The 25,359-nt window shown below is 35.8% G+C and overlaps 1 protein-coding gene across 1 annotated transcript in view; it reads right to left on the bottom strand.

The window, feature by feature from the left end:
* LOC138701079 (two pore channel protein 1-like) overlaps positions 1-25,353 on the bottom strand; it is a 38,874-nt gene extending 13,521 nt beyond the window's left edge. The window contains exons 1-12 of the mRNA XM_069827637.1: positions 25,088-25,353; positions 24,760-24,935; positions 23,034-23,198; positions 21,473-21,598; positions 18,659-18,972; positions 17,608-17,707; positions 17,339-17,519; positions 14,026-14,244; positions 6,017-6,136; positions 4,852-5,191; positions 1,613-1,914; positions 20-126 (exon numbers count right to left, since the gene is read on the bottom strand). Of these exons, the coding sequence (XP_069683738.1) occupies positions 20-126; positions 1,613-1,914; positions 4,852-5,191; positions 6,017-6,136; positions 14,026-14,244; positions 17,339-17,519; positions 17,608-17,707; positions 18,659-18,972; positions 21,473-21,598; positions 23,034-23,198; positions 24,760-24,935; positions 25,088-25,187 (2,250 nt within the window). The 5' untranslated portion in view covers positions 25,188-25,353. The remainder of the gene's footprint in view (positions 1-19; positions 127-1,612; positions 1,915-4,851; positions 5,192-6,016; positions 6,137-14,025; positions 14,245-17,338; positions 17,520-17,607; positions 17,708-18,658; positions 18,973-21,472; positions 21,599-23,033; positions 23,199-24,759; positions 24,936-25,087) is intronic.
* Positions 25,354-25,359: the final 6 nt, after the last annotated feature.

Here is a 25,359-nt window from a genome sequence, read left to right as displayed (position 1 = left end):
AGAATAACAATATGCTCACCCCAACAACAAGATCTGCTCTCAGTCTTTCCAGGAGCTGGAAATCTTGAACCCAGGCCTGCATCTCTTCCCATTTGAGATCCACTTCCTCATGCAGCATCTGCTCCTCTGTATAAAGAAAAACACTCGATGAAATTGAGTTATGCAAGCCATTCACTTAGAGTACAATACTGTTAATTTCTTCATGTTTCATGATATTGTACAATTCTTGAACTAGAATCATAAGCAAACAAGACTTCTTCATCAGTCATGGATTGTTTCAAAGGTCTTTTTAGTTGGTAATTTAATGACGCTGTATCAGCTACTAGGTGAACTAGGTTATTTTAGCGTTGATGAAATTTGTGATAGTGAGATAGTACTCCTATTTTGGCAAGATCAAATTAATTGGATTATCTAGCATTCGCCTTGCAGCTGGGGAAACCTCAGAAAAACCCCAATCAGATAATCAGTTCAAGTGGGTTTCGAATTCAAGCCCGAATGCAGCCTCTGATCACGAATCCAACTAATTACCCATGCGCTATGCTATTGCGTAAGGAGAATGCCGAATGATTAGAACGTAAAGGGAGTCTTGTAGCAAAGCACTAATATACAGTTCTGTACAGGATTCTTCAAAAGTAACGCAAAATTACAATTAAAACTGAATGAGGGAATTTTGGACAAGAAGCTCAGGCACGTCAAACATTGAATTTTGAAATAAATATTTTTTTTGTAAACAAAATATTTGTATGACAATTGTTGTGCGAGTTATGACGTCATCGAGAATATTTTTAAATGAAACTGTATGGCTTTTTAAATAATATCATCTGAAAGAGCATATTTTTTGTATCGTCATATAATACTTAATTTGTTTTATAACAGAAAACAAGGTCTGATGTATCTGAACTTAATTTCCAAAATCCCCTCCTTCTATTTTAATTATAAATATAAGTTCCTTTTGAAAAAACTCTATACACCTACTTTTAATATTAATATTACTTTTAAGTACCAGTACCGGTTGTCATAAACAGAAAAATATCAGAAATAATTGCAATAGACATATAACTATTTAATGTAAATTTGTGAAAAATTAATTACATGTATCTACTTAAACAGTATAATTAAAAAATGAAGTAAAATATCTTAATTTTGGAATTACAGAAAATTCATTTTGTGTGTAACTTAGTGCATATTAAATTATTTTACTTAGCCACACCTTTTGATTAATATTTAATAAAATAAACTATAAATAATAATATAATTTGCAAGATGTTAAAAAAACTAAACTGTATTGTAAAACGCGTAAAATATATATTTAGGAAGTATGTATCACATTAGTGACACTATTTTTTAGTCAATACTAAAAAGTGTCCCAACAAAAATGCCGAATTTATGAATGTGAATAAATGCAACAAAACAGATAACAGAATAGATAACGGTGCTCCCAAAGCAACAACAAGACAATGGTGCAATGTCCCAACAATATCTTGTTATTGTTGAGTTGGCGGCACTGCTATCTGCTTTGTTATCTGTTTTTGTTGCATTTATTCACATTATTAAATCTGGCATTCTTGTTGGGACACCCTACAGCTTTTGTGTACAGAGTGATGATACTTACCTTCACGTTTGCTCGTCTGTCGTTTGTACTGGATGCGGAATCGGAATGCTTCGAGTACAGATGCTACCACTATAGTCAAAACGATCATAGTGAAAAGATAAAAGAGCATGAAGTATGCTCGGCTCCAGGGAGACACCACGATCGCGTAGCTGTTCATCAGGATGAACCAGTTGTTCACGATGGTCAGCTCGAACAAGGTTATGCTGCCAGTGAGTAGGTTGTCGAATGTGTTGAGGTAGTAGTAGCCAAGTGCGGTGCTCTCGTTGGCACTGTACTTGTAGAAGTCCTCCACTGTTGAGTTTCTGCACACAACATGCAAGAAATTGCTTTAATAACATTAATAGGTTGTTGGTATGAAAATATCAGACAGAACTTGGAGGTAAATGTATCAATTCCTCAATTATTCGATGCTTTTCATCAACACCAGGGGCAGCTCGCCCATAAGAGCTGCGGAGCTGCAGCACTCCCTGCTTTGTCAAGAAAATAAAAATAATTTTAATTTTAATTTGTAGAATAATTTTTTATAGCTTTTCTTAAGTAAATTGCTTTATATTTCATCTGCCCGGGAATATGTACTATTATCTGATGCATAATATTTTTTCGCATCGACTGTATTGGAATTGACACTGCATTCAAAGTCATCCTGGGATCTGCAGGGTGGGACAGATCATAGAGAGTGTGTCTTGCATGGTCAGGGGGTAGAGAGGTGAAGGGAAGGAGAGGGAAACTGCCGCTGTTTAAAACCCATATTTCGCTGCAGTGGGTTGCAGAGCCAGGCTACAAGGGAAGATCTTTCCTCCCCTCCCACACAGCTATTGTAATGCTACGTCAAATGGATTCTCTATTCCCTTGAAACTTAATGACAAAATTTTTATTTTCTCTTCACATACTTATTGTTGTAGAATCTTATCGAGTTAATATAACGAAATTAATATCCTCTTTTGCCTTATTATTATATATCCAGCCTCCTTAATTCAAAATGTTTGCACGAGTAGAATCTTTTTGATATAGCATGTAAAATACGAAAGAGACTCTTTCCAGTTTTAGAAAATTGTTGACCATCAGTATATCCGAGTGTTGCTTTGGTGTGACATCTTAGTACCGTAACTTAACCAGTGCAAATTTGCAAGCATGAGTGTGTGTGAATTACAGAATATTAATTTTTCTCAATTTTCCCTTGCGGAGAAGATTGAAGTGCAATTTGTATATATCAAAATCTACTGCAGCGCCCCCAATCCACAAGTTCACGAGCCGCCACTGATCAACATTCTCTTCTATTTTCAATCCAGAGCTCAATATCTATTTCTTTCCTTCCATTACCGAGGCCCTTCCATTGCTACTTCCCCTCTTCTCTACTCTCCTACCCCTCCACCATGACCAGGTGCCTTATGGAGCTGACTAGGTCCAATGACCGATTCAAGAGCTTCTACTAAGCAGACCTCCAGTCTCAATAAGGGTCTCTGATCTGCTGTGCTACAGAGTGGGTGAATGGTATGTAATCTTTCTCTTGGTTGCCTGTTGAGTATTCACTTGTAAATTCAACACCTTACATGTCCTCGCCCATTCCTCCCGCGTTATATTCAGGTTTTAATTAGGACATTTTAATTCTACTCGTATTTTTGTTTCTTAGCTTCTTCATTTCATACTGTTATCATTTACGTACATTATTTTTGTATCTTGTAACTAAATGTGCTTAATCTATGTTGTGTCTGTATTATATTGATATGAGGCATTCCAGTTTGGCTCTGAATGAATATATTGGTGAAGTGTCCTGGCCGCAATAGGAACTTGATAAAATACCTTGATAATGCCTTGGATTTATAGTATTGATTAGTAGAAATTGATGGTGATAATGTAATGTCCATGCCAAATAAGAAGCTAACAGATACATAAAATATATCACTGAACTGTCCAATGCTAGCCATATTAAGTAAATAAGTGATACTGATGTGGTGTCTGTAGTAGGCCCTAAATAAATTATATTTACTTACTTACTTACAAATGGCTTTTAAGGAACCCGAAGGTTCATTGCCACCCTCACATAAGCCCGCCATCGGTCCCTATCCTGTGCAAGATTAATCCAGTCCCTATCATCATATCCCACCTCCCTCAAATCCATTTTAATACTATCCTGCCATCTACGTCTCGGCCTCCCCAAAGGTCCTTTTCCCTCCGGTCTCCCAACTAACACTCTATATGCATTCCTGGATTCGCCCATACGTGCTACATGCCCTGCCCATCGCAAACGTCTGGATTTAATGTTCCTAATTATGTCAGGTGAAGAATACAATGCGTGCAGTTCTGCGTTGTGTAACTTTCTCCATTCTCCTGTAACTTCATCCCTCTTAGCCCCAAATATTTTCCTAAGCACCTTATTCTCAAACACCCTTAACCTATGTTCCTCTCTCAGAGTGAGAGTCCAAGTTTCACAACCATACAGAACAACTGATAATATAACTGTTTTATAAATTCTAACTTTCAGATTTTTTGACAGCAGACTAGATGATAAAAGCTTCTCAACCGAATAATAACAGGCATTTCCCATATTTATTCTGCGTTTAATTTCCTCCCGAGTGTCATTTATATTTGTTACTGTTGCTCCAAGATATTTGAATTTTTCCACCCCTTCAAAGGATAAATCTCCAATCTTTATATTTCCAAAATAAATGATATTAATGTCCAAATTAAATATACAGTATAAATTTCTTAGAAAATCATATTTTTCCAATTGTTGATGGAATTGATGTGTCGATCATGTCCTGGTTTTGTGTTTCTTCATTATACCAATCGTAGATTAAATACGACAGCAAAATTCACTCTTTGACCTTTCCTAAATAAAAATGAAATTCTTCCAATTTTATTTTATTTTTTTAATTTCGGACTTTTGATTAATGAAAAAGCCACTACATTATCATTATCAACATCATCGTAGTCATCATGATCATGATCATCATCAGTTGGTTAACGTGAATTTTCACGGACTCTGACTTTACACATTTATTTTTTCTAAGTATCTTCCTGCGATCTAACATAGCAATACCACAGTCTAGTATATAAGTCGAGAAGCTCAATACGTAGTAAATATGCAAACATTAGATAGTTGCTCACCACTAGGATCGCTAATATCGCCTCATTACAGGCAATGCAAAATAGTACCGTCACACTCTATTGTTTCTAGCACCCTCAAAACTCAAGTTTCATGACTGTATATAGTAGACTGTGGCAATACATAAACTTACATGCAGCAGTTGCGCATGTCGTTGCCTGCGAACAGCTCCATGCCAATGATTGCGAAGAAGTAGTAGAGAACGAGCATGACAATGGCGGTGGAGCACATGAGTGGGGTGAGCAGCACGAGGGTGCCGAACACGTCCCGGTAGCGTTTCTTGAGCTTGAAGAGCCGCAGAAGTCGCAGTGGGCGCAGCACCACAACGTACACGAATGATGGCACCAAGGACAGCACGATCACCCCGAGCACCGACAACAGCGTGACCGTGAAGTCGTAGATGTTCCACCCTGAGCCGAAGTACTGGCTGATGCCGAGCCCCAGCACCTTGAGGATCACCTCCACCACGAACACTGCGGCAGTAGAACCTAATCAACCCTACTGCGCTTTGTAATTCCTGTACAGATCTGGAAGTATTACAAGGTATGGAGAAACATCTTATACCTCTTGTGCTCTCTTCTATGTATGCCAATATTGGCTGGCTGACTTGACGAGTGCTTAACTGATTATCTGTAGTAATTGAACGAGTGCAATTTAATAAGTTTATTCAATAAATAAAATTAAATAACTTGCAAAGCCGAATTACTTACGTAAATAATAATAATTATGTTGTTGTTTTCTAATGCCAGGCATTTGACAATAAAGTCACTTGACCTCTTGCACTCCAATATTTTTCAAAGATATTGTCATGGTCAGCCACTGAAGCACAGATTTTGAGGTGTTCCGAATCCATTTCTTGATTTGAGTTGCACAGTGGGCAGTTAGGGGACTGATATATTCCAATTCTATGCAGGTGTTTGGCCAAACAGTCATGGTCCGTTGCCAATCTAAATGCAGCTACAGACGATTTTCGTGGTAAATCGGGAATTAACTGTGGATTATGACGCAGAGAATTCCATTTTTTCCCTTGAGATTGTGTTATTAAATTTTGTTTGTCGAAGTCTAAGTATGTATAATTATTATTTTCTTTATAAAAGGAATTTAACTTCGCTATTATACAAACATTTTAAGCAATTTTAATTTTCGTAAACTATTTTCTCTTCAAGTAATATCCTACTCTGAATTCTTGAAAAGCAAATCTGATTTTAAGTATGAACACAGTACATTCATTTACATCAAAACATGCTTAAAATCTAAAAGATTATAAGAAGAGTCATGTAAATATACACTCAACTTACACCCAACAAACAAAATTGTGTCCCACGATGCAGCAAATTCTTGTGCTGATTCTTCCAAATCATCACTAAATTCGAGAATTCGAAAAATCATAGCAAAGCCATTTGATAGTATAAGTCCATCTGGAAAAGAAATAAACTGCGTGAGACTTGTAAACAGTATGCTGCGATAAGCATTCTTCTTTCAAGCACTTATTTATGAAGGCTCTATTCTGGATATTTCATATTCATTTCACTGCTGATTCATACCGTTATAATAGATGCAGAGGAAGATTGTATATCTGCAGTGGTAGCCATGGTCATTCTAATAGTCACATTAATGTTTCAACAAGCGGGGAATATGTCAATAAGCCTGATGTAACTATATCTTCATAGTCTAACTAACCTAAGTTGGATTAGAGAAAATGCAGAGGCACACCCTTCATTTTTAAACATTATTATCCCCCTTCCCCAAAAGCTCCAAGCTCGTTGATTAAAGGAAATGCCATTTTGGGTATGCTTAAAATTCTTAAAAAAAAAAAGCTCTAATTTATTATATTTCTGGAGTATTACAGCCTATAGGAGAGAAATCCGGAAAATGTACTTATACCAAAAAACTTTCCAAACACATCTGTGACACAGATAGATCTGTGACTTTCTTGTTGATCAAAACTGATGGATGTTTAAGAATGATCTCAAATCTTGCGATTACAGTGCTACTATATTCTTTTCCTCAACAAGATGAATCCTCTTCCCACCAGCTGAAAAAGGATAAAAGTTGGAGAATTGGTGTTTTCCATATAGGGCATAACTTGCTTCCAGTATTCACAAGTAATATTTCTATGTATACGATTTTCATTATTTAATTGTTGAAATCGAACGGTAATAAAACTGTGCAAATGGCTAATGATTACTGCTAATTAACTGTCTCTTTCAAGTTGTGTACTTAATAGCTGACAATCTCTATGGGAGGAAAGGAACTGGCCATTATCTCCTGGCCTAGTTGCCTTGTTAGTATAACTGTCTTCGGACAGTTGATTAAAGAACAATTTCCTATGTTTATCTCGAAACACATGCTCAAACATTGGCTACAAATATATTAAATTTATTATACTGTTATACATCATACAGAGTGATTCAGGATAAAAATGAAATATTTTTCTAGAATACAGGTGATACTATTATGATACTATACAGATATTTTAAGATAGACAATGAGTGGTCAGCAAAACGTTTCTTGCAAAACAACATTAAAGTTAAGAATACTCCAGAAGGTATGCAACACCTTATACACATTGACTTTCATTTGTCAGCTGGTTGTCTTCCTGCTGTTTTAAAGTAGGGTTATGTACTGATAGTACTGGTTGAACGTTTTATCTCTGCTTAGAAAATTACAACTTTGCATATCAGTAAGTGTGCTCCCACACAGGTTATGGAGACAGTGCAGTATCTGATTCTGAAGGAATGTGTGATTACAATCTAACCCCAGTGGCTTTTATCTAGGGAACATTAAAATATTAAGTATGTATGAATAATACACAGTGCTTGAGGTGGAATGAAAAAAGAACCGGGAAGATTTCTCCTTTTAATTCATAGACAGAAGTTATTAAAATATATTGTGTGATATACAGTCTGTGTTTCATCTAGACCTACAAACATATTACAGTAAGTTTAAATAACATGTGTTAAAATAGTCACACATGCATTACATACTAAGTAACAGGATGGTTTTAAGCCAGTTCAAAGGGAACTAGGATGCCATCCAGCTCCACCTCAAGCCCTGATAATGCACATAACTTGAAAGAACTGAAAAATAGCATCCGGGAAAACATCACCTTCATTTCTCAAAAGGAACTGCAATGAGTGAAGCATAATTTCTCAAGCAGATGTCAAAGTGTGTTTGGAACAAGAAAGCAGACAGTTTCAGAATATAATTTTTAATATGGGTTAGTAAATGTTTTGATTGCTTACATTTAATTATTTTACATTAAGAGTCTGTGGTTTGTGAAATCACTGATACTGTGCTGTTTCCATAACCAGCATGTCTGCCGATAGCCAAAATTGCATATTTCCCTCTCAGAGATAATTTGCTTCTCAATATTTTTCCCATTGTTTAATGCAACAATATATATTTGGAAAGGCTTTCCGAAATGATAACCCCTAACTATTGCCTCCTGAGGACATTCAGAAAATGAAACCCAGCAGCATCATGAAGTTGGTAACCAGTTGCGGTTTCCTGGGTTCATTTCTAATGTATGGGGTGCACAATGAGCTATTCCTGCCTAAGTGCTTTGATAGAAATTTAAGCTCTTACTGAGAAAGAAGATAACCCCCAATATGTATATAGTCGTAAGCATACAGTGGGACACAATGGAATTCCTGATCTTTATGAAGATGCATTATAGCAAAAATATAATTGGTTGCTGACAAATGAAGGTCAACTGTTTCCCTATCACAAATATTTGTGTAGGTGTCATTTATATTAGAATAAAATATTTCATTGCTATATATATATATATAGTCGCATCATGAAATAAATTAATAGCATGTTTCAGTATTCCAGTGTTTTCTAGGTCTTTCCATATTCCTTATTCTCGAAGTCTGTAGTTTTAAAGCTTGTTTTGTCAGTCCATTCTTATCTAATCTAAGAATATGTTCTTTCCACTTTCTTTCATTATAAGTTAAATACTTTTTTATATAAACAAAAAGAAAAGAAAAATCTCTTGTAACTGTATCCAACATTCTTGTTATCATGCTTAAGGGTTTTAAATGTTTTTAGGAGGAGGTAATCAGCTTCTTGCACAGAGACACGTCTCTAAAAAAAAATATTTGTATCTCTTTCATCTTGGTCATCATTATCGATATTCTAAAAAACTAAAATAAAAAAACAAATGAATATAAATGAAAGGTAAGATAGTCTTGTTATAATTTTAAAAAATAAATACCAGTACATTACAATTTTATTTGCACTATTATATAGTATAATTTGGGATAAGCAATAGCGTAGCTGCAAGCCAGAAGGTCGCAGATTCGATTCCCTGTGGAGACATGGATTTTCCCATTGTTTTAATCCTTCTGGCAGCACTATGACACTGAAGTTGCTCAGCCTCTAACAGAAAAGAATACCAGGAGAATTATTAGGAACAAAGGCGGAAAACACGTAGGACTAAAATCCCTACTGCTACTAATGCTGATTTGTCTGTAAAGATAGGAGCCTTAATCTCTGTTGCCCTGTGGGCCTTCATGGTCCATAATAGGAATAACTCTTCTTCTTCTTTTCCAATGAAGTCAGGCTGGAGGTATTTAAACCATTGTCCTCCGAGCATCCCAATATAATGCTGTTATATCTCTGTTTACATTATTCAGTGCAGTACATTGACTGAGGTGGTTCGAATCCCTTACGGAGTTTGGTGGTCTGTAAAAGGCGTAGTTGTCAGAATCTAAAACTTGAACCTATGTAAGTGCTTTTGCTAGACAATCGTGCCCTGACTTGAGTTGAAAAGCAGTTACTGTTTCTTTTCTTGTTCATCTCCCTCCCTCCGATTTTCAGCCCATACATTTTCTATATTTTTCCAAAGTCATCATGTGCCATGTCGATCAGATGTTGTTTTGACTATTGTTTTAATAAGGTTAAAAATGAAGACTGTTGCTTTTCTTTGTTATCTCGGTTCCCTTCTTTGCAAGATTATCAAGTTCATTTCCATACAATCCTATATGTGAGGGGAACCACTTTCTTATCCATTCTAGTTAATATTTTTATTTTACTTCTTACGAGGTATTTTGTGAGCTTATTTTTTTTTGTATGGACTGAAGACAGATTACAGGACCATTTAGATCTAAATTTCTTACTGCATTCAAAATAATACTGAGTGAAAGCAATTCGCGTGTGCTAAGAGAAAACTATTACTTCAAGGAATGAATTTCAGAAAAAGCAACGTAATAATATGCAAAAAGAAATGGATTCCTACATTTTTACATAAACGTTACCAAAACAACCAGAATGAAACATCTGAAAAATAAGAATTTTTTATGAACGAAACGGTTTTTATTTTCATGTAGATATTTGTTTTTTTTTTACCTTTTATGTTAAATATTTTATATATTCTATTGTAATTTAAAACATATGTCTATTGCAAATTGTTGCTCATGACATTTTAATAAATGATTGATTTAATATTTAATAAAGTTCCAGCTATTTGAAAAGTGTTCTGACCTTTAAATAACCACATTATATTGATAATTCATTTGCTATTTAAATTCCTCCCACTCTGTTTAAGAAATTGAAAGTTATGTCTGTAGGCCCGGGCCTATTGGGCCTAAGTCTAAATCTAGGCCGACATACAGTCCAAACATTGGAAAGACTGAATGGATGACGACAAAGTACATGTGTGATTTTACATTGTTATGTGCTTTTTTTATTTAGTAAATGATGCCTTCAAATTACACGCATCAGTGAATGCATTTAGTTACGTTACAATATTACGGCATTTTATAAGGTTCATTAAAAACACACATTTAAAAAAATAAGTTTTAATATATTATGCAAAATACATCCACAAAATTAACTGTACAAATATACAATAAAATTATAAATAATGTAAAGTACGTAAAAATAAAATAAATTATGACTAGGCATTGTGAGAATATACATACATAGAGTGAGAAAGCATAAGACAAATGTAGTAAAAGAAGCTTACTCCTAACCAAGCTGCTTTTACCACAGTACACAGTGCTCGTGAAATACCACAACCAGCGTATTGAAAGCTTTGTAAGTGCAGAATTTATCAACACTTCGAACTATAGACTATCTTCAATATGTTGTAAGGAAAGAAACTGAAGTCTATTTATCATTCTTAATCTTGTCTTATGTTAAAGATAGATATCCACCGTTCAAAGTGTTGGCATTAATATTAAATATAAAGTGTTAACATTATTACATCGAAACACAGACGTTAGGTCCTTTTTATAATGTCCACAATTTTAATGTCCATCTTATTATGTCCATTACATAAAAGCCCATTACACTATGTCCATAAATATATGTCCAATAAAGTATATGTCCACTTTATTTTAGTCCAATTACATAAATTTTATGTCCACATTTTTATGTCCACTATATGATTGTACAATACATTATGTCCATCTACAAATTTACTTCAATTCCCTATTCAATCTCTTCTGCCTGTTCATCTTCATACAGCTTCAGATAACTAATAGCTTTGAGGTAAGTTCTGATGTGTACTTCTTCGTTGTAGTGGTTGTAATTCCGAACAATCTCTTCTACTCGACTTATATTTTGTAGGTACGATCTTTTAATAGGGTGTCGCACATTCAAATGCCCGCCAAGCACACCTCTCTTTTCACATCTCCAGTAGGCCTATCTCTTTTGCCCATTACTGCTGTATGAATGATGATAACAAAAACTTTTATACAATAGCAAAGGTTTTTCTCTTTTTAGGCTGGATCAATTTTGCTTCATCCATGGTTGGGCTCAATGTACTCTATAGACGAAAGAAGGTAGCCATTTCGATAGTTTCGATGAACAATCAGGAAGCTAAAAATACTGCTGATCCAGTATTAAATAAAAGTGGACATTAAAAAGTGGGCATAAATGAAAGTGGACATAACAGTCATGGACCCAAAAAAAATGGACGCATTTAAAATGTGGACATAAATGAAAGTGGACAAAAATATTAGAGGACGTAAGTCATATAGACATGGTTTCAATGGACTTAACATCTTGGAAGCTATTACATCAGCAAAGTGCCATGTGGTGCCCATAATACTACTTATGTTCAATTGCATACTGGGCAGCTTAGTTTTAAAACAACTTCATGTTTTGCTTAGTCTATTACCAAATTTGTTTTCGTATCATAACCTGCGAGATGTTTGTTTATGCGTGAAACCAGTGAATATTTAAAACAAGAGAGAACAAAGTTCTACTCCGTATGTGTATGCAAATGTACATATATAATAATTATATTACTTTTTTAAGTGAAACGTTTATATTCGAAATACAAAATAGAAAAATTGTAAAATTTTGACACGAAAAGTTGATTGACATCATTCGTGGTACCCGGTACCATGGAAACAGAAGTGTAAGTGGTTTTTCACGCTGTCTGTCTCACTCCTTTCTCTATTTAATGTGCAGTGAGATGTTCCACACAATATTCATGGAAGTATTGGGTTTATGAATTGTGTATATACATGAATATCAAACAAAATATACTACAGTGTTAAAGAAAATACATAGGCCTATTCTATTTCATTACTTTAATTCAAATATATACGTTTCACACAATTACTAGTATTCCCTTAAATCCCCTATCATTTTTTTTTTCCTGTACTTATTGGACAAATTGTGTATTAATAAAGTTGTGTTACGTGCAGTGCAGAATTAGGAAAGAAACATGCAGTCACATTTATTTAATAAATGGTTTAAGTGCTGTGAGATGTCATTTTTAAAATGCCAAAATAAAATATTAAAAAGAAAGGGGGAAAAGGAGAGCAATTCCCCTCTCCGGGAAAATAACGACAGTCTTCAGTGGCGTAGTAGTTACCATGACAATTGTTGAATCCAAGGTTCGTGGGTTCAAACCTGACAAAGGCCGATGACTTTTATGGGATAATAAAATCATTAGCATGACTTCGTCAGGAAGAAAGTGAAGCTGTGAGTCCCGTTGTGTAGATTTATGGCATGTAAAAGAACTTGTCCACGATTTAAAGCTCCAGGCAAAATCATTATCTTGGCTTTCCTCCCAGGGAAGTGAAGCTTTGGGTCCTACATTGTAGATTTGTAATAATATATGTAAAAGAAATGTGTCCCTCAGAGAGAGTGCCAGGAAAAATTTGTCAACCATTTATCGCCCATGTTGATTTATTAGGCTATTTTACGATGCTGTATCAACAACTCAGGTTATTTAGCATCTGAATGACATGAAGGTGATAATGCCGGTGAAATGAGTCCGGGGTCCAACACCGAAAGTTACCCAGCATTTGCTCGTATTGGGTTGAGGGAAAACCCCGGAAAAAACCTCAACCAGGTAACTTGCCCTGACTGGGAATCGAACCCAGGCCACCTGGTTTCGCGGCCAGACGCGCTGACCGTTACTCCACAGATGTGGACTCACCTTGTTGAATTTCAACAGTGAAAAACTCCTGCAGTTGAAATAAAATACCTCTACTATCACATATTGAAGGGAGATTAAAATTCTAAGTCTTTGTAAATGTTTTACAAGACAATTACGTTCATGAGATGTCTGAATTTTGCAACAAATGGTAATATGGAATAACCATGAAATTATTTGGATCATGTAGAAGTTTTCTTCCATTTTGAATTTCTTGTATCCTCAGCAGTTTTCATTTTACAATTTTTTCAATCTCAAATCTTTAATTTTAGGTCGAAATGGAAAATTAGTGACTAACTGGTGTCTACAGATGTATTCCAGAATCAAAGACACGTGGACAATTCTTGAACTATACTAGTAAATAGACACATGTCCTTCATCAGTGGCAGACTGATTCAGGCATACATATATAATGTAAGTGACTTTTAAAAATACCACCAAATTGAATTTTAATTTTGGAAATGAGGACATAGAACGCAAAATGTGACATGTGAAGGGCAGCATGGTTTCAGAAAGTTTGAAAACCTTTGGTGTATACTTCTAATTGGCAATGAAGCCATCTTTTAACCCAGCTAGTGCTTAATAATGTTTGAAATAGAAAGTAGAATTATTCTAAGAGGGATAATTTTTTTTTTTTTTCATGAAATTAGTCAAGTAGATAAACAGATATGTCGCAAAAGGGTACTAATACTCATACTATAATATTTTCGTCACTGAGATATTGCTTACTCTCTCCGTGGTCCACTTTGTTATATATATTTATATTTCTTATTTTACGAAATTAAATTACAAGCATTAACACAATTTCGTTACAATGACATTTCACAGTAAATAAAAGTTCCAACACAAAGTAAAGTTGCAGCCTGCATTCCTCATGCATTCCCACCTATCAGAGTGAATGCTTACAGACGATGTGCTCGAAATACTTCCAGGTGACGAAGTCGTGCGTGAACTGGCAGAAAGTCTGCAGTGGGGCCCACGTAGTGTGGAACCAAGGAATCTGCGAGAACTGGGCTTCCCACTTGAGCATTGCTGCGTCGTACACAGAGTAAAATTCTTCTATAGAGAGGGCGCCACTGCCTGAGGAGTTCAGCTCTTTGAACATGAGCACGACATCTCGGGGAGCTGCAGGCACATAGGTCAGTCAGTTTAGTGAGCTCTAAGAAGAGAATATTATTTTAGTCTGTATCAATCATGGAAGGAATTTCATATCTGATAACTTGAATTATAAACAAAAAAGAGAAATACATTGGGAAAATATCTACTTTACAAGAGAATCAATTTAAGTAATCAATAATACACGCGGAAATTTTCTTAAATGAAATAAAGTTTTGTTGATAAAATATCCTTGTAATTTAGATAAATCCTTTCAGTATACAATTCTGTGGCTGGGAGGGAAAAGGTCTTAAGTCAATTTTTTGTGAAAATGAGATTTTTATATATTCTGAAAGCAGAAACAATTCTCTACAATCTGGTAAAATGGTTAAAGTCAAATAAGTTTCCTGACTGGCTTTATAGAGCAGTACCAAATGTCCTAAGTACTTTTTGAATCGAGCACACACAGAATAAAGGACTTAAGAATATTTAATACTTTATTCCTTACAAACATCATATGTTTACTTTCCATGCTTTCCTATTAAAAAAGTCTAACTTGTATTTTAGCTATTTTATCACATTCTGATGCCCTTTCCTTTTAAAACTTTAAGCACCAGGTAAACAGTCCTATATTGTTCGAGACCTATTTTTCATTCCTAATAATTTACATTTTCCATTTGTTTTGACATGAAAAAGGTCTTATGTTTAAATAGTCTCTTCTTCTCAGTTTGGGTTGTAGTCTTAAAAGGGCTTAAGTGCGGCTATTTTTGGAAATAGGCTAATCAAGAAAATTGTTAAATGAGCAACATTGCCTATTTTAGATGAAATATAAACAAATAATATCCAGGAAAAACCTCTTAATTAAAAGAACTCTATAATTGACACCAATTTCAATCTTTCTACTGCTCTCCTGAAAAGTATAAAATTTTTACTTAAGACATTTTTCCTCCTGGCCACAGAATTATTACTGTAGTTTGCCTGCTTCCACTTTCATTACCACTTTTTGAAAATTGTCTTTTATTACTCTGTCTCAGAACTATAATGTACTACTCCATTGTCTTAGAGTTGCTAGGTAAAGAGTAATTTGTTAATATTCCTTCTTAATGCATAGCCTGAGTCAGTATGGAGAAAAGTGAACAAAAGTTTCAGGAGTTATATATATTTCTTAAATTGTATGTAATCTTCAATTTCTTTTTCGTTCCCAATCTGAATTGAGAGTCGTAAATTAAAAATATTTAATTATTTTTATACCTGGTACTAAAGCAGTCCTTCAAAAACTATTTCACTTCTCAGAAATAGGCTTTTATGTATTCCACCATGGCCTGAAATTTAACATTTCGAAACATACAGGTTCCATCATCAGGGAAAATAGGTATGACTAGAGGGGCGGCCTGATCCGATGGGCTTGTTATGCCTGGCTACTCAAAAAAACTGAGCATATTTTACTTCTATTTCGATTATGAATATGCATTAAAACTTGTCAGTAATTCTTCACTCTTCATTAGCTATGAAAAATTAATATTACAGCCTTCATTGTCTTTCCACTGAAGATATACTGATGCCCAATGTTACAGGTGGTTTTATTGTCGACAGTATAACTTCTGCTTTAATCCAACAAATATCTTCCATGAACCCAATGAAAGAACTGTGAAGGTGCAGCATGATGCATGAATTTAATTAAGCATTGTCCTCAACATTTTTTTAAATTATAGCTCCAATTCGCTATTTCCACATAGCTTTATTTCAGTTTTTGACATTTAATTTCCAACGTAAAGGTATTTTATCCCTGTAACATTTTAATCGACAAATCAAAACAAGTTTTGGCTGAAAGAATTTGTTTTTCAAATGGTTTCTGTAGATTGTCTTTTGTTGTGCCATTCTGTTTCTATGCCAGTCATATGTGTGATAAATCAAATAATCTGCACAAATTATTGTGGATTATAAATCATTACAAGCCCTTTCAAATATGGAAAATTCAATTTCTTTAAATGCATTTCATTTAGGTAATTGAAACGGTTAAGTTACTCTCAATAACAGTGTATGATTTCTATGTGTCACAAAACAGTACTGTAAAACTAGATCGATAACAGAAATTTGACTTGTTTGATATGAATTCTTAGAATTACGACATTTTTTGCATCTCATTCAAAATACATACAACTAAACCTAAAATATTCTGTACAAAATGGGACATCTGCAACCTCACGTCTGTATAGATTTTTATTTTACTTGTAAAATGCCCATGTTCATTGCCCATCACTGTGATGATTTTTTTTATCATAGATTAACTACTTCATTTTTCACCTCACATTCATACTATGGACAGTTGGTAGGTACCATAAAGGATCTACTGAGGTTGGCAGCAATAAAAATTGAGGTATATCCACAGCAATTTCTGGATATATGGCAAAAAAACATATGCTGTGCAAACCAATTCCAAGTTACTCATTTTCAACATCTTTGATAAATAATTCGCTGTAAATTAACAAATTGCTTTTACTGTAATTTTTACTATAGTCCCGACGCTGTTATTTCCGGCGTGACTCCGCCCCTTTGCTTACATCTTAGAAAGTAAAGGCTCTATGAAGTCTAGGTAGGTAGTATCGTTCGCCATTTTTGTTCTCACATTGCCGAGCTACCATACGAGGAATCTATTTGCTGCACCGTTAAACATTATCATGTCATAGCTCCTATGATAATAAATCAAACGCAATGTAATTCAGGAAATAATTGAGCGGCAAATAACGTCTTCGTGTGTTTTCTGCGAGCGCCAAAAAAAGAGCTAAAATGGCGGGCGATTATATTAAGTATTTATCGAGCCTTAAGAAATGAATCAGCGAATCACAAGACGCACACGTTTAAATGTAGGCGACCTGCAACGCAATTGGCTGCCGGAAATTAGAGCGACGGGACTATAGATGTCCACAACTTGCATTCTACATTTGTATGACCTGTATTTTAAAGTATGTAGAAGCATGTAAATTGATCACTTTATTTACACTTCTGTTATTTTTACTTAATACTGAATACTGTATTAAATGTCCTCAACTTCCACTCTTCGTTTGTATGACTTGTACCTTAAAGTAGCCTACATAAAAACATATAAATTGGTCACTTTACTTACACTTCTTGGGAGCGTAGTACCTCATCAGACCTTCGAATTGCTTAAACCTCATTCTAGTTGGGTTCTGCTTGGAAACCAATAATCTAAAAGCATGTTGACATGCTTTCCGTTTATGGAGTAGAAGTTTGCGGAATTTTTCCCTTTCGATTCTTGTAAATGTTTCATATACGACGGCTAACATCTGAGAACAGTGAACAGTAGAATGTTACAACATAAGCATCTGAGACTACATTCTTCTGCACACATGAGTAGAAGCTGTCAATACTAACCAAGTTCATGAGCACATAAAGCACTGTGCACAGGTAGGAAACGAAGAATATGGAAAACCACTTGGATCTTGCATAAGCTGGCATCATGACGTCTGGGAAACTGAAAGTTCATAGAACACACCCATTATATTTGAACACAACGAACATGTATACAGAGATATAAACTGTGTTTAATGGAAGAGAGTAGCAGCCACAATCAATGAAGAACTCTCATTCTAAAATGGCTATATTCAGTATAAGATTAGTGGGGTAAGTATATTCCAAGTTTAATGGAGTGAAGCTTCAAAATAAGTACTGGTACAGTCAGAAATTTCAAATTGTGAGACAAGGTATTTTGGAATATTCTTCAAATGAACAGAAACTATTGAATAATTCGAGTGCTCAAAACTATCAAATGAATTCGTTTGGTTTACCATGGCTACATTTCTATTTTCATGCGATTTACAAATGATGTTAAGCTGTCTACAACTTCGTTCATATAGAGGCAAGTTTTAACAGTTTTAGTACAAATTTAGTAACAATAATTTCTAAGTATATTCCAAGTTTAATGGAGTGAAGCTTCAAAATAAGTACTGGTACAGTCAGAAATTTCAAATTGTGAGACAAGGTATTTTGGAATATTCTTCAAATGAACAGAAACTATTGAATAATTCGAGTGCTCAAAACTATCAAATGAATTCGTTTGGCTTACCATGGCTACATTTCTATTTTCATGCGATTTACAAATGATGTCAAGCTGTCTACAACTTCGTTCATATAGAGGCAAGTTTTAACAGTTTTAGTACAAATTTAGTAACAATAATTTCTATGCTGAAATAAATGGTAGTTACCAGCTTTGAAAACGCGTATAATGTCTGCAAATAAGAATGAAATACTAGGGAAGAAAGAGACTTTTGTCAGTGGCATTTGTAAAGAACTGCCCTAAACATTTCATACCATGATATATGAATAGTGTACATTCTCCAAGTCTCTGAAACAGCATTTGTAAAAATAGTATATTTGTCAGACCATTACTAAACAGTGCCCTGCATTAATTTTGTTGTTTCCTTACTTTGCTGTTGTGAGCAGAACGAACATGCTGACGAAGCTATCGTGCAAAGTGGTGAAATGTTGGTCACGGGGATTGTCCGAGAACAGGAAGTAACCCAGGAGAGCATAGATGGTGACGAAGAATAGGAGTAACCCCATCATATCTAAGATTGGTGGCAGAGATTGGAAGATCTGTCGTATAAAGCGTCTAACACCTCCACAGTGGCGCGTGTCCACCAGAAATATGGGGCGAAGGGCGCGCGTCACACGGAAATGGGATGACTGACGCACCAACACCGTCACAGCCTCGACGAACATAATGCCCAGAGTGACGCACTGAAAGCAGAAAAACATTTAATAGAAAATTCTATGTATTATAAGGGACGAGCAGTGACGAAACCAGACTGCTAATAGTAGACGCCACTTTTCGTTGGATCTCTCTGTATTAGGCCAAATAGAGTGTGGTTCAGGAGGGACGGGCCATACACTGAGGGGTGATAGTATGGGTAATTCTAAAGGAAAAAACATTATAGAAATGTATGTCTCATTCTCAATCGTTTCCGAGAAACAGCTATTTGAAAATAACAGGCGCGAGTCTCCTCTTATTTCACTGCATAACTACTCACATTGCTGCAGACACAACCAAAACGACATTAGGTTGGCCACTTGCATGTGCGCATGTGTTACCAGAATACTTGGGAGATGTAACTTTGGCAACATGGGCTGGTATGTAGTTTCAACAAGATGGGGTCCCCTGTACATTTCAATCGGCCAGTGCGTGATCCAGTATCTCAATAAAGCCTATCCTGGGCATTGGATCAGTCATGGTGGATTCATTTCTTGTCCACCGAGGTTGCTCGAACTTATGAATGAAATGAAATGCGCACAATGTGCATAGGATTTGTAGGTTAGTCTTTGCAGAAGTTTGTGAGCGAGGTTTTCCTTTCTCGGCAGTTTTCAACGTGATATCGTCCACATGGCTTCTGACACAGTTCACACACACATTCGTCGTTGGGTTCGTGGTATCTCTTAGTGGTACAGATCTTATGGTGAAAACCATGTACTGCGTAACGGGTCACTATGTGTCTCAGTTCGTAGTTTGTGTTTGCCCAGTCTCTGGTTGTCATGGCGTCTGTTATGTAGAACTCGCTCCAGATGGCGTTCTTCTTTCCTCTGAGTACTTCCAGGGCTTTCTCGTATGCTGGGGTGTTCGGCATGCAGAGTTGTGTTCTAATATCTTCGATGAAGAAGCGTTCCTTCATTAGTTCGTATGTTAGTCTCGAGAGAGTTGTTCTTCCTACTCCTAGTACTCTTTTCATGAAGGATGATTTGACTCGTTCAATTTTTCCCATGTCGCTGACTGTTAAGTTTCCCCATATGATATTTAGTCCGTAGGTTGCTATTGGTGCTATAGCTGACCTAAATAAGGTCATTGCCGTTTTTGTTTCTAGTTGTTGCAGATTCTTAATATTGTACATAGCTTTTATTGCAGCGGCTGCTCTTTCTTGAATGTGGATTTTGTATGATTTTAGTGTTGTTTGAAGTGTTACTCCAGAGTGTTTACATTCAATTATAGAAAGTGATTATTGTTGTAACAATAAAACTACATTATTGTTTGAATTAAAAGTTACAATATAAACCCTTTATGCTTGTAGACTTCTCTCTTTAACTAACCCCACGAACAATAATGTAATGGTATTGCTCGAACTTATACCATTACATTATTGTTCGTGGGGTTAGTTAAAGAGAGAAGTCTACAAGCATAAAGGGTTTATATTGTAACTTTTAATTCAAACAATAATGTAGTTTTATTGTTACAACAATAATCACTTTCTATAATTGAATGTAAACACTCCCGTCAACAATGGGATTTCCACTCCACACAGCAACACAGTATTCGTTATTGCACTCCACAGACGACAATGACAATTTACTTGGATTATTGAGAACAACAATGTACTGCTAATCTTAACTAATGTTTACAAAGCACTATTTACAACATAGAACTGTCAGTTCTCAGTTCACAGTTCGTTTGTCTTGGCTAGTTCTTCTAGCTCAGTCACTCGAGTTCACAGTAACTCGAACCCCAGACCTTCAGAGACAGTCCACTGAACTTCGAACTCAGGTCCCCCAACTGCGATCCACTGCACTCACACAGCTGCAGACACACTCATACAAGTCGAACTCCGGTCTCGAAGCTGATTCACTGCTACACTGACTGGCTGCTGACCAAAAACTAGCAATGATTGCAACTGCAACTAACTAACTAACTAACTGCTCAGCTCCCTTGCGTCTCCAATTTATAACTAGACCATAGTTTCGGGAAAGTACGATGCTGGAAATTTCTACAGATGTCCAGAAGATGGCACCTCTCGACTTCTCTGGATTTCTTCCCTCAGTCGCAGGTGCATTACTTCCCCCTCTCACTTCGTCACGTCCGCACCGCCACCTCACACCCCCTGTCCTGCCGGACGTGCACAAAGTTCCCTGAGCACTGAGAATATTCGGCCTGCCGTCACAATATTATGTTTTTCCTTTAGAATCTCCCATACTATCACGCCTCAACATGTGGCCCTTCCCTCCTGAACCAACCTGTGTAGACCTGGAGCCAACATAAGAGACTCTTAGACAAATAATCTTACACACAAGTCTAATGCAATGTAATGAATATATATTCATTTCTTCTCCTCTGTATTTCAAGTCATACTGCACCTTTTAAGGTAAATCTTAGTCTGAATTTTCGAAGCAGTCTTATTGTTAGATGTAGTGAAATGTATATTTAAGTTACATAGTTTATCATCACATTCTTTACATTTGACATAAGTAGTTAACCAACCTTAATCATGGTTCGTTTATGTTTCAAAATTGTCTTCCATCCAATCCAACGCAGTTTCAAAGTCAGCTCTACTCCAATAACAGATAGGGCCAGAAGCTCAATGCTGCCGTGTACTCCAACTGGAAGCTTCAAGTACACATCATTAATTTTATTAAGATGTCCTAGCCAAAGTGACATTCACAAGTCTTACAGTGAGTGTCAGAATCTATGAACTTGGAGTATAAAAAAGCTCAATATCTCAGGTTTTACATATTTAACATGCTTGTCTTTAACTCGGGTTTTCCCACAGAGAATGTGTATTCTAATGGAGAATCTATAGAAAATAATGGTTTAACTGTCCCTACCTTGTCACCGAAAATATTTAAACTGTTTGATTTCATTTGAAATTACATTTTTAATAGAGTAGGCCACCAAGCATCGAAATTCAATATTTCACCACAGTTCACAAGATAAACTTCAATTATTTTTTTGTTCTCTACAATGAGATCCACGTATTTTTGTGCTATCGCAGAATCCTGTTGGCGAGGGAGTGTGCTTCTGCCTTTTTTCAACATGATTCTGTAAAAGCATCTATAGTCGACTATTCCATAGACAAACTTCATATACCGGTACGTAGTAAGGATAGAATTAACAGTCTGAATGTGTTGTTCCCTCAATCTGCTGACCTAACCCCTTGTGACTTTTATCTCTGGGAAACTCTGAAAGATAAGGTGTACAAAAATAACTAATCCACATACCCTGGAAGAACTGAAAAATATCATCCGGGAAAACATAATCTTCATATCTCAAATGAAACTGCAGCGAGTATTGAATCACTTCTTAAAAAGATGTGACAAATGTTTGGAACAAGAAGACAAGACAGTTTCAGGATCTCTTTTTTAATTTTGGTGAATAAATGATGTTTTAACTGCTTATACAATATTAAAATTTGTAGTGCGTCAAATTACCGATAGTGCATTGTGTAGGCCTTTCACTCATAGCACATAACTGGAATTTGCGAGATGCTCAGCTGAAACCCAGGTCGCAGCATTGTGGTTTCTTTACAATCTATTCATCTGATATCATCCAGTAATGATGATGTTGATGATGATGATGATGATGATGATTTTGGTATGAAGAAAACTATTGTAATGTAAAAATTTTGTAATAATAATAATAATAATAATAATAATAATAATAATAATAATAATAATAATAATAAACATTCCTAACTATAGCAAAATGGTGAAAGTTATCCACAATATAATTTATTGGTACAAATGAATTAAATAAAGTAATTTCTCGAAACTTTACTGACTAAGGACAATTGCAAAGCAATAACTTCTCAACAAATGGCCCAAGGTTCATCACTGGCAGAGTCTATGAAATTTCTGTTAGGGCTAGAAGACATCCAGATTTTGTCGGATGTCTTGCTTTTCTCTCTCGTCAATTCTCAGCAACTAAAGAGAGAAACAGTCTATGTCGGGAGTCCCTTGGAGGAATTATGTATATCCTGCTTTTAATTTTTTTATCTGCTAACATTATTTGTGGTGGACAAAGAGTTTGTGTAAAGTAAACTTACTTTGAACAAGGGAAGTGCTGGCTCTTCTACGAAAGCGAGGGCCAAAAGTATTAAGGAAGTTGCTAGGTCAAGTCCGTAGTACCATCGATTATGAACCAGCAAGTATGCAGGCAAAGCTTCCGAGTTGTGTGGATGGGAATCAAATTTTTCGTTGTTTTCTCCTTCCTGAAAGAAACAAAAACAAGCTGGATGGACAAAACACAGACTAGAATGAGTCTAATTGTGCTATTCCTTCCATAAGCTGTGGACCGTGGATCACTGTTGACTGAAAGAGTGTTAACACATAATCTAAGTTCTTCTTCATCTGGCAATAAAACAGCAATATTAGCGATTTTATAAGAGGACAGGCTGTTGATGACACTATAGCGAATAAGGTACCAGTAGTTGAAAAACAAGCTTAGTTAGCAACTTCAGTATTCAATTATCAAGTGAGATATTCTCATATTCAGACCATAAAGTGGTGAACTCTGACGTCTGGAATAAGAGAATTTAATAAGTATGGAAACATCTATCCCTTCGGCTGTTAGGTATTTTTTGTCGAATCCATTTTATACGCAAACTTTCCATGTGCTGAGTGAGCAATATGCACTAATATATACTGTAATTATGACGGTAATTAGCAAGGGACTGCCGGTATTTTACAAGGTTTGTGACAAGGTTAGTGGGTTAGTTCAGGGGATATCTAAGTGACGTGAGGTCGAGGAATTAAGATCATTGACATCTTTTCACATATTCCTTGGCCTCACGTCACTTAGATATTCTCTCAACTAACCCACTAACCTAGTCACATAACTTGTAAAAGACCAGCAGTCCCTTGCTAATCACCATTATGAGAATATCAGTGGCTATCGACGATACGTGACAAACAAAAGGAATTGTAGGCACACCGTACAAAGACTGCATTTAGATTAATCGCGCGTTCTACTTTTTATCTCAAAAACACAAATCTAAAAATATTCATCTCACAATAATTATGTGATCATCTGAATAATGAAGATATGCGTAGTATTTAAATTTGTAAATTTGTCCTCCAGCTTGGGGGTTGAGCGAAGGGCTAACAACCCATCACAGTAAAAAAAAAAAAAAAAGCTTGTTATGAAACCACACAATAATTCTCGGAATGGGACTGATTCTCTGGCACGACCACAGCAGGGAAATGTCTGTTATTATTCGGTTGAGAAGCTTTTGTTATCTAGTCTGCTGTCAAAAAATCTGAAAGTTAGAATTTATAAAACAGTTATATTACTGGTTGTTCTGTGTGGTTGTAAAACTTGGACTCTCACTTTGAGAGAGGAACAGAGATTAAGGATGTTTGAGAATAAGGTTCTTAGGAAAATATTTGGGGCTAAGAGGGATTAAGTTACAGGATAATGGAGAAAGTTACACAACGCAGAACTGCACTCATTGTATTCTTCGCCTGACATAATTAGGAACATTAAATCCAGACGTTTGAGATGGGCAGGCCATGTAGCACGTATGGGCGAATCCAGAAATGCATATAGAGTGTTAGTTGGAAGGCCGGAGGGCAAAAGACCTTTGGGGAGGCCGAGACGTAGATGGAATGAGAATATGAAAATGGATTTGAAGGAGGCGGGCTATGATGATAGAGACTGGAATAATCTTGCACAGGATAGGGACCGATTGCGGGCTTATGTGAAGGCGGCAATGAACCTGCGGGTTCCTTAAAAGCCATTTGTAAGTAAGTAAGTAATAAATTAACTTTTACCTCAAGAAATATCGCTGCTTCATGATAATTCATTTCCCAATGCTGCTCAGCATCGATGTGGGTATCCCCTGGGCCGCTCAGTTCAACAGAATTTTCAGCAGATATATCACGATTTAAGCTAGATGTGCTTCCTATCTCATTGGGAAAATCTTCCGTTGCCTGAGAAACCCCATGTTCTGGAAGAAATTCAAATGTAGAACAGCGTGTTACAAATGTCAAACTGACATGATTTACAACAGTCAGCTGACCCAAGGAAGAAGAGCTCACATGCGTCAAGAGGGCACACAAAACTTTTCAAGTGTTGAAATATTATACTTAATTAACTTACTGATATTATTAGATTGGTAGGAACCCTCAATATTTCCGATATCATCATTAAATCTCGTATATCCATCAGCTGTAGAATTAGCTCCTTTAGCAGAAGCCATTTGTGATGTCACTTCGCTGCCAACGTCATTGATAAGTTATGTAATATTTAAATACTTCCGTTAAAAATCATTTACAATAATGCTTCGTCTTAATTAACTATCTACATTATATATCTATGTTATGGTTAATTATTTTCAATTTCGAATATCACAAAACCATCCGCAATACAAT

Source organism: Periplaneta americana, chromosome 6, assembly GCF_040183065.1.
Source record: "Periplaneta americana isolate PAMFEO1 chromosome 6, P.americana_PAMFEO1_priV1, whole genome shotgun sequence".
Taxonomy (NCBI): Eukaryota; Metazoa; Arthropoda; class Insecta; order Blattodea; family Blattidae; genus Periplaneta; species Periplaneta americana.
This window is presented reverse-complemented; position numbering and strand designations above follow the sequence as displayed.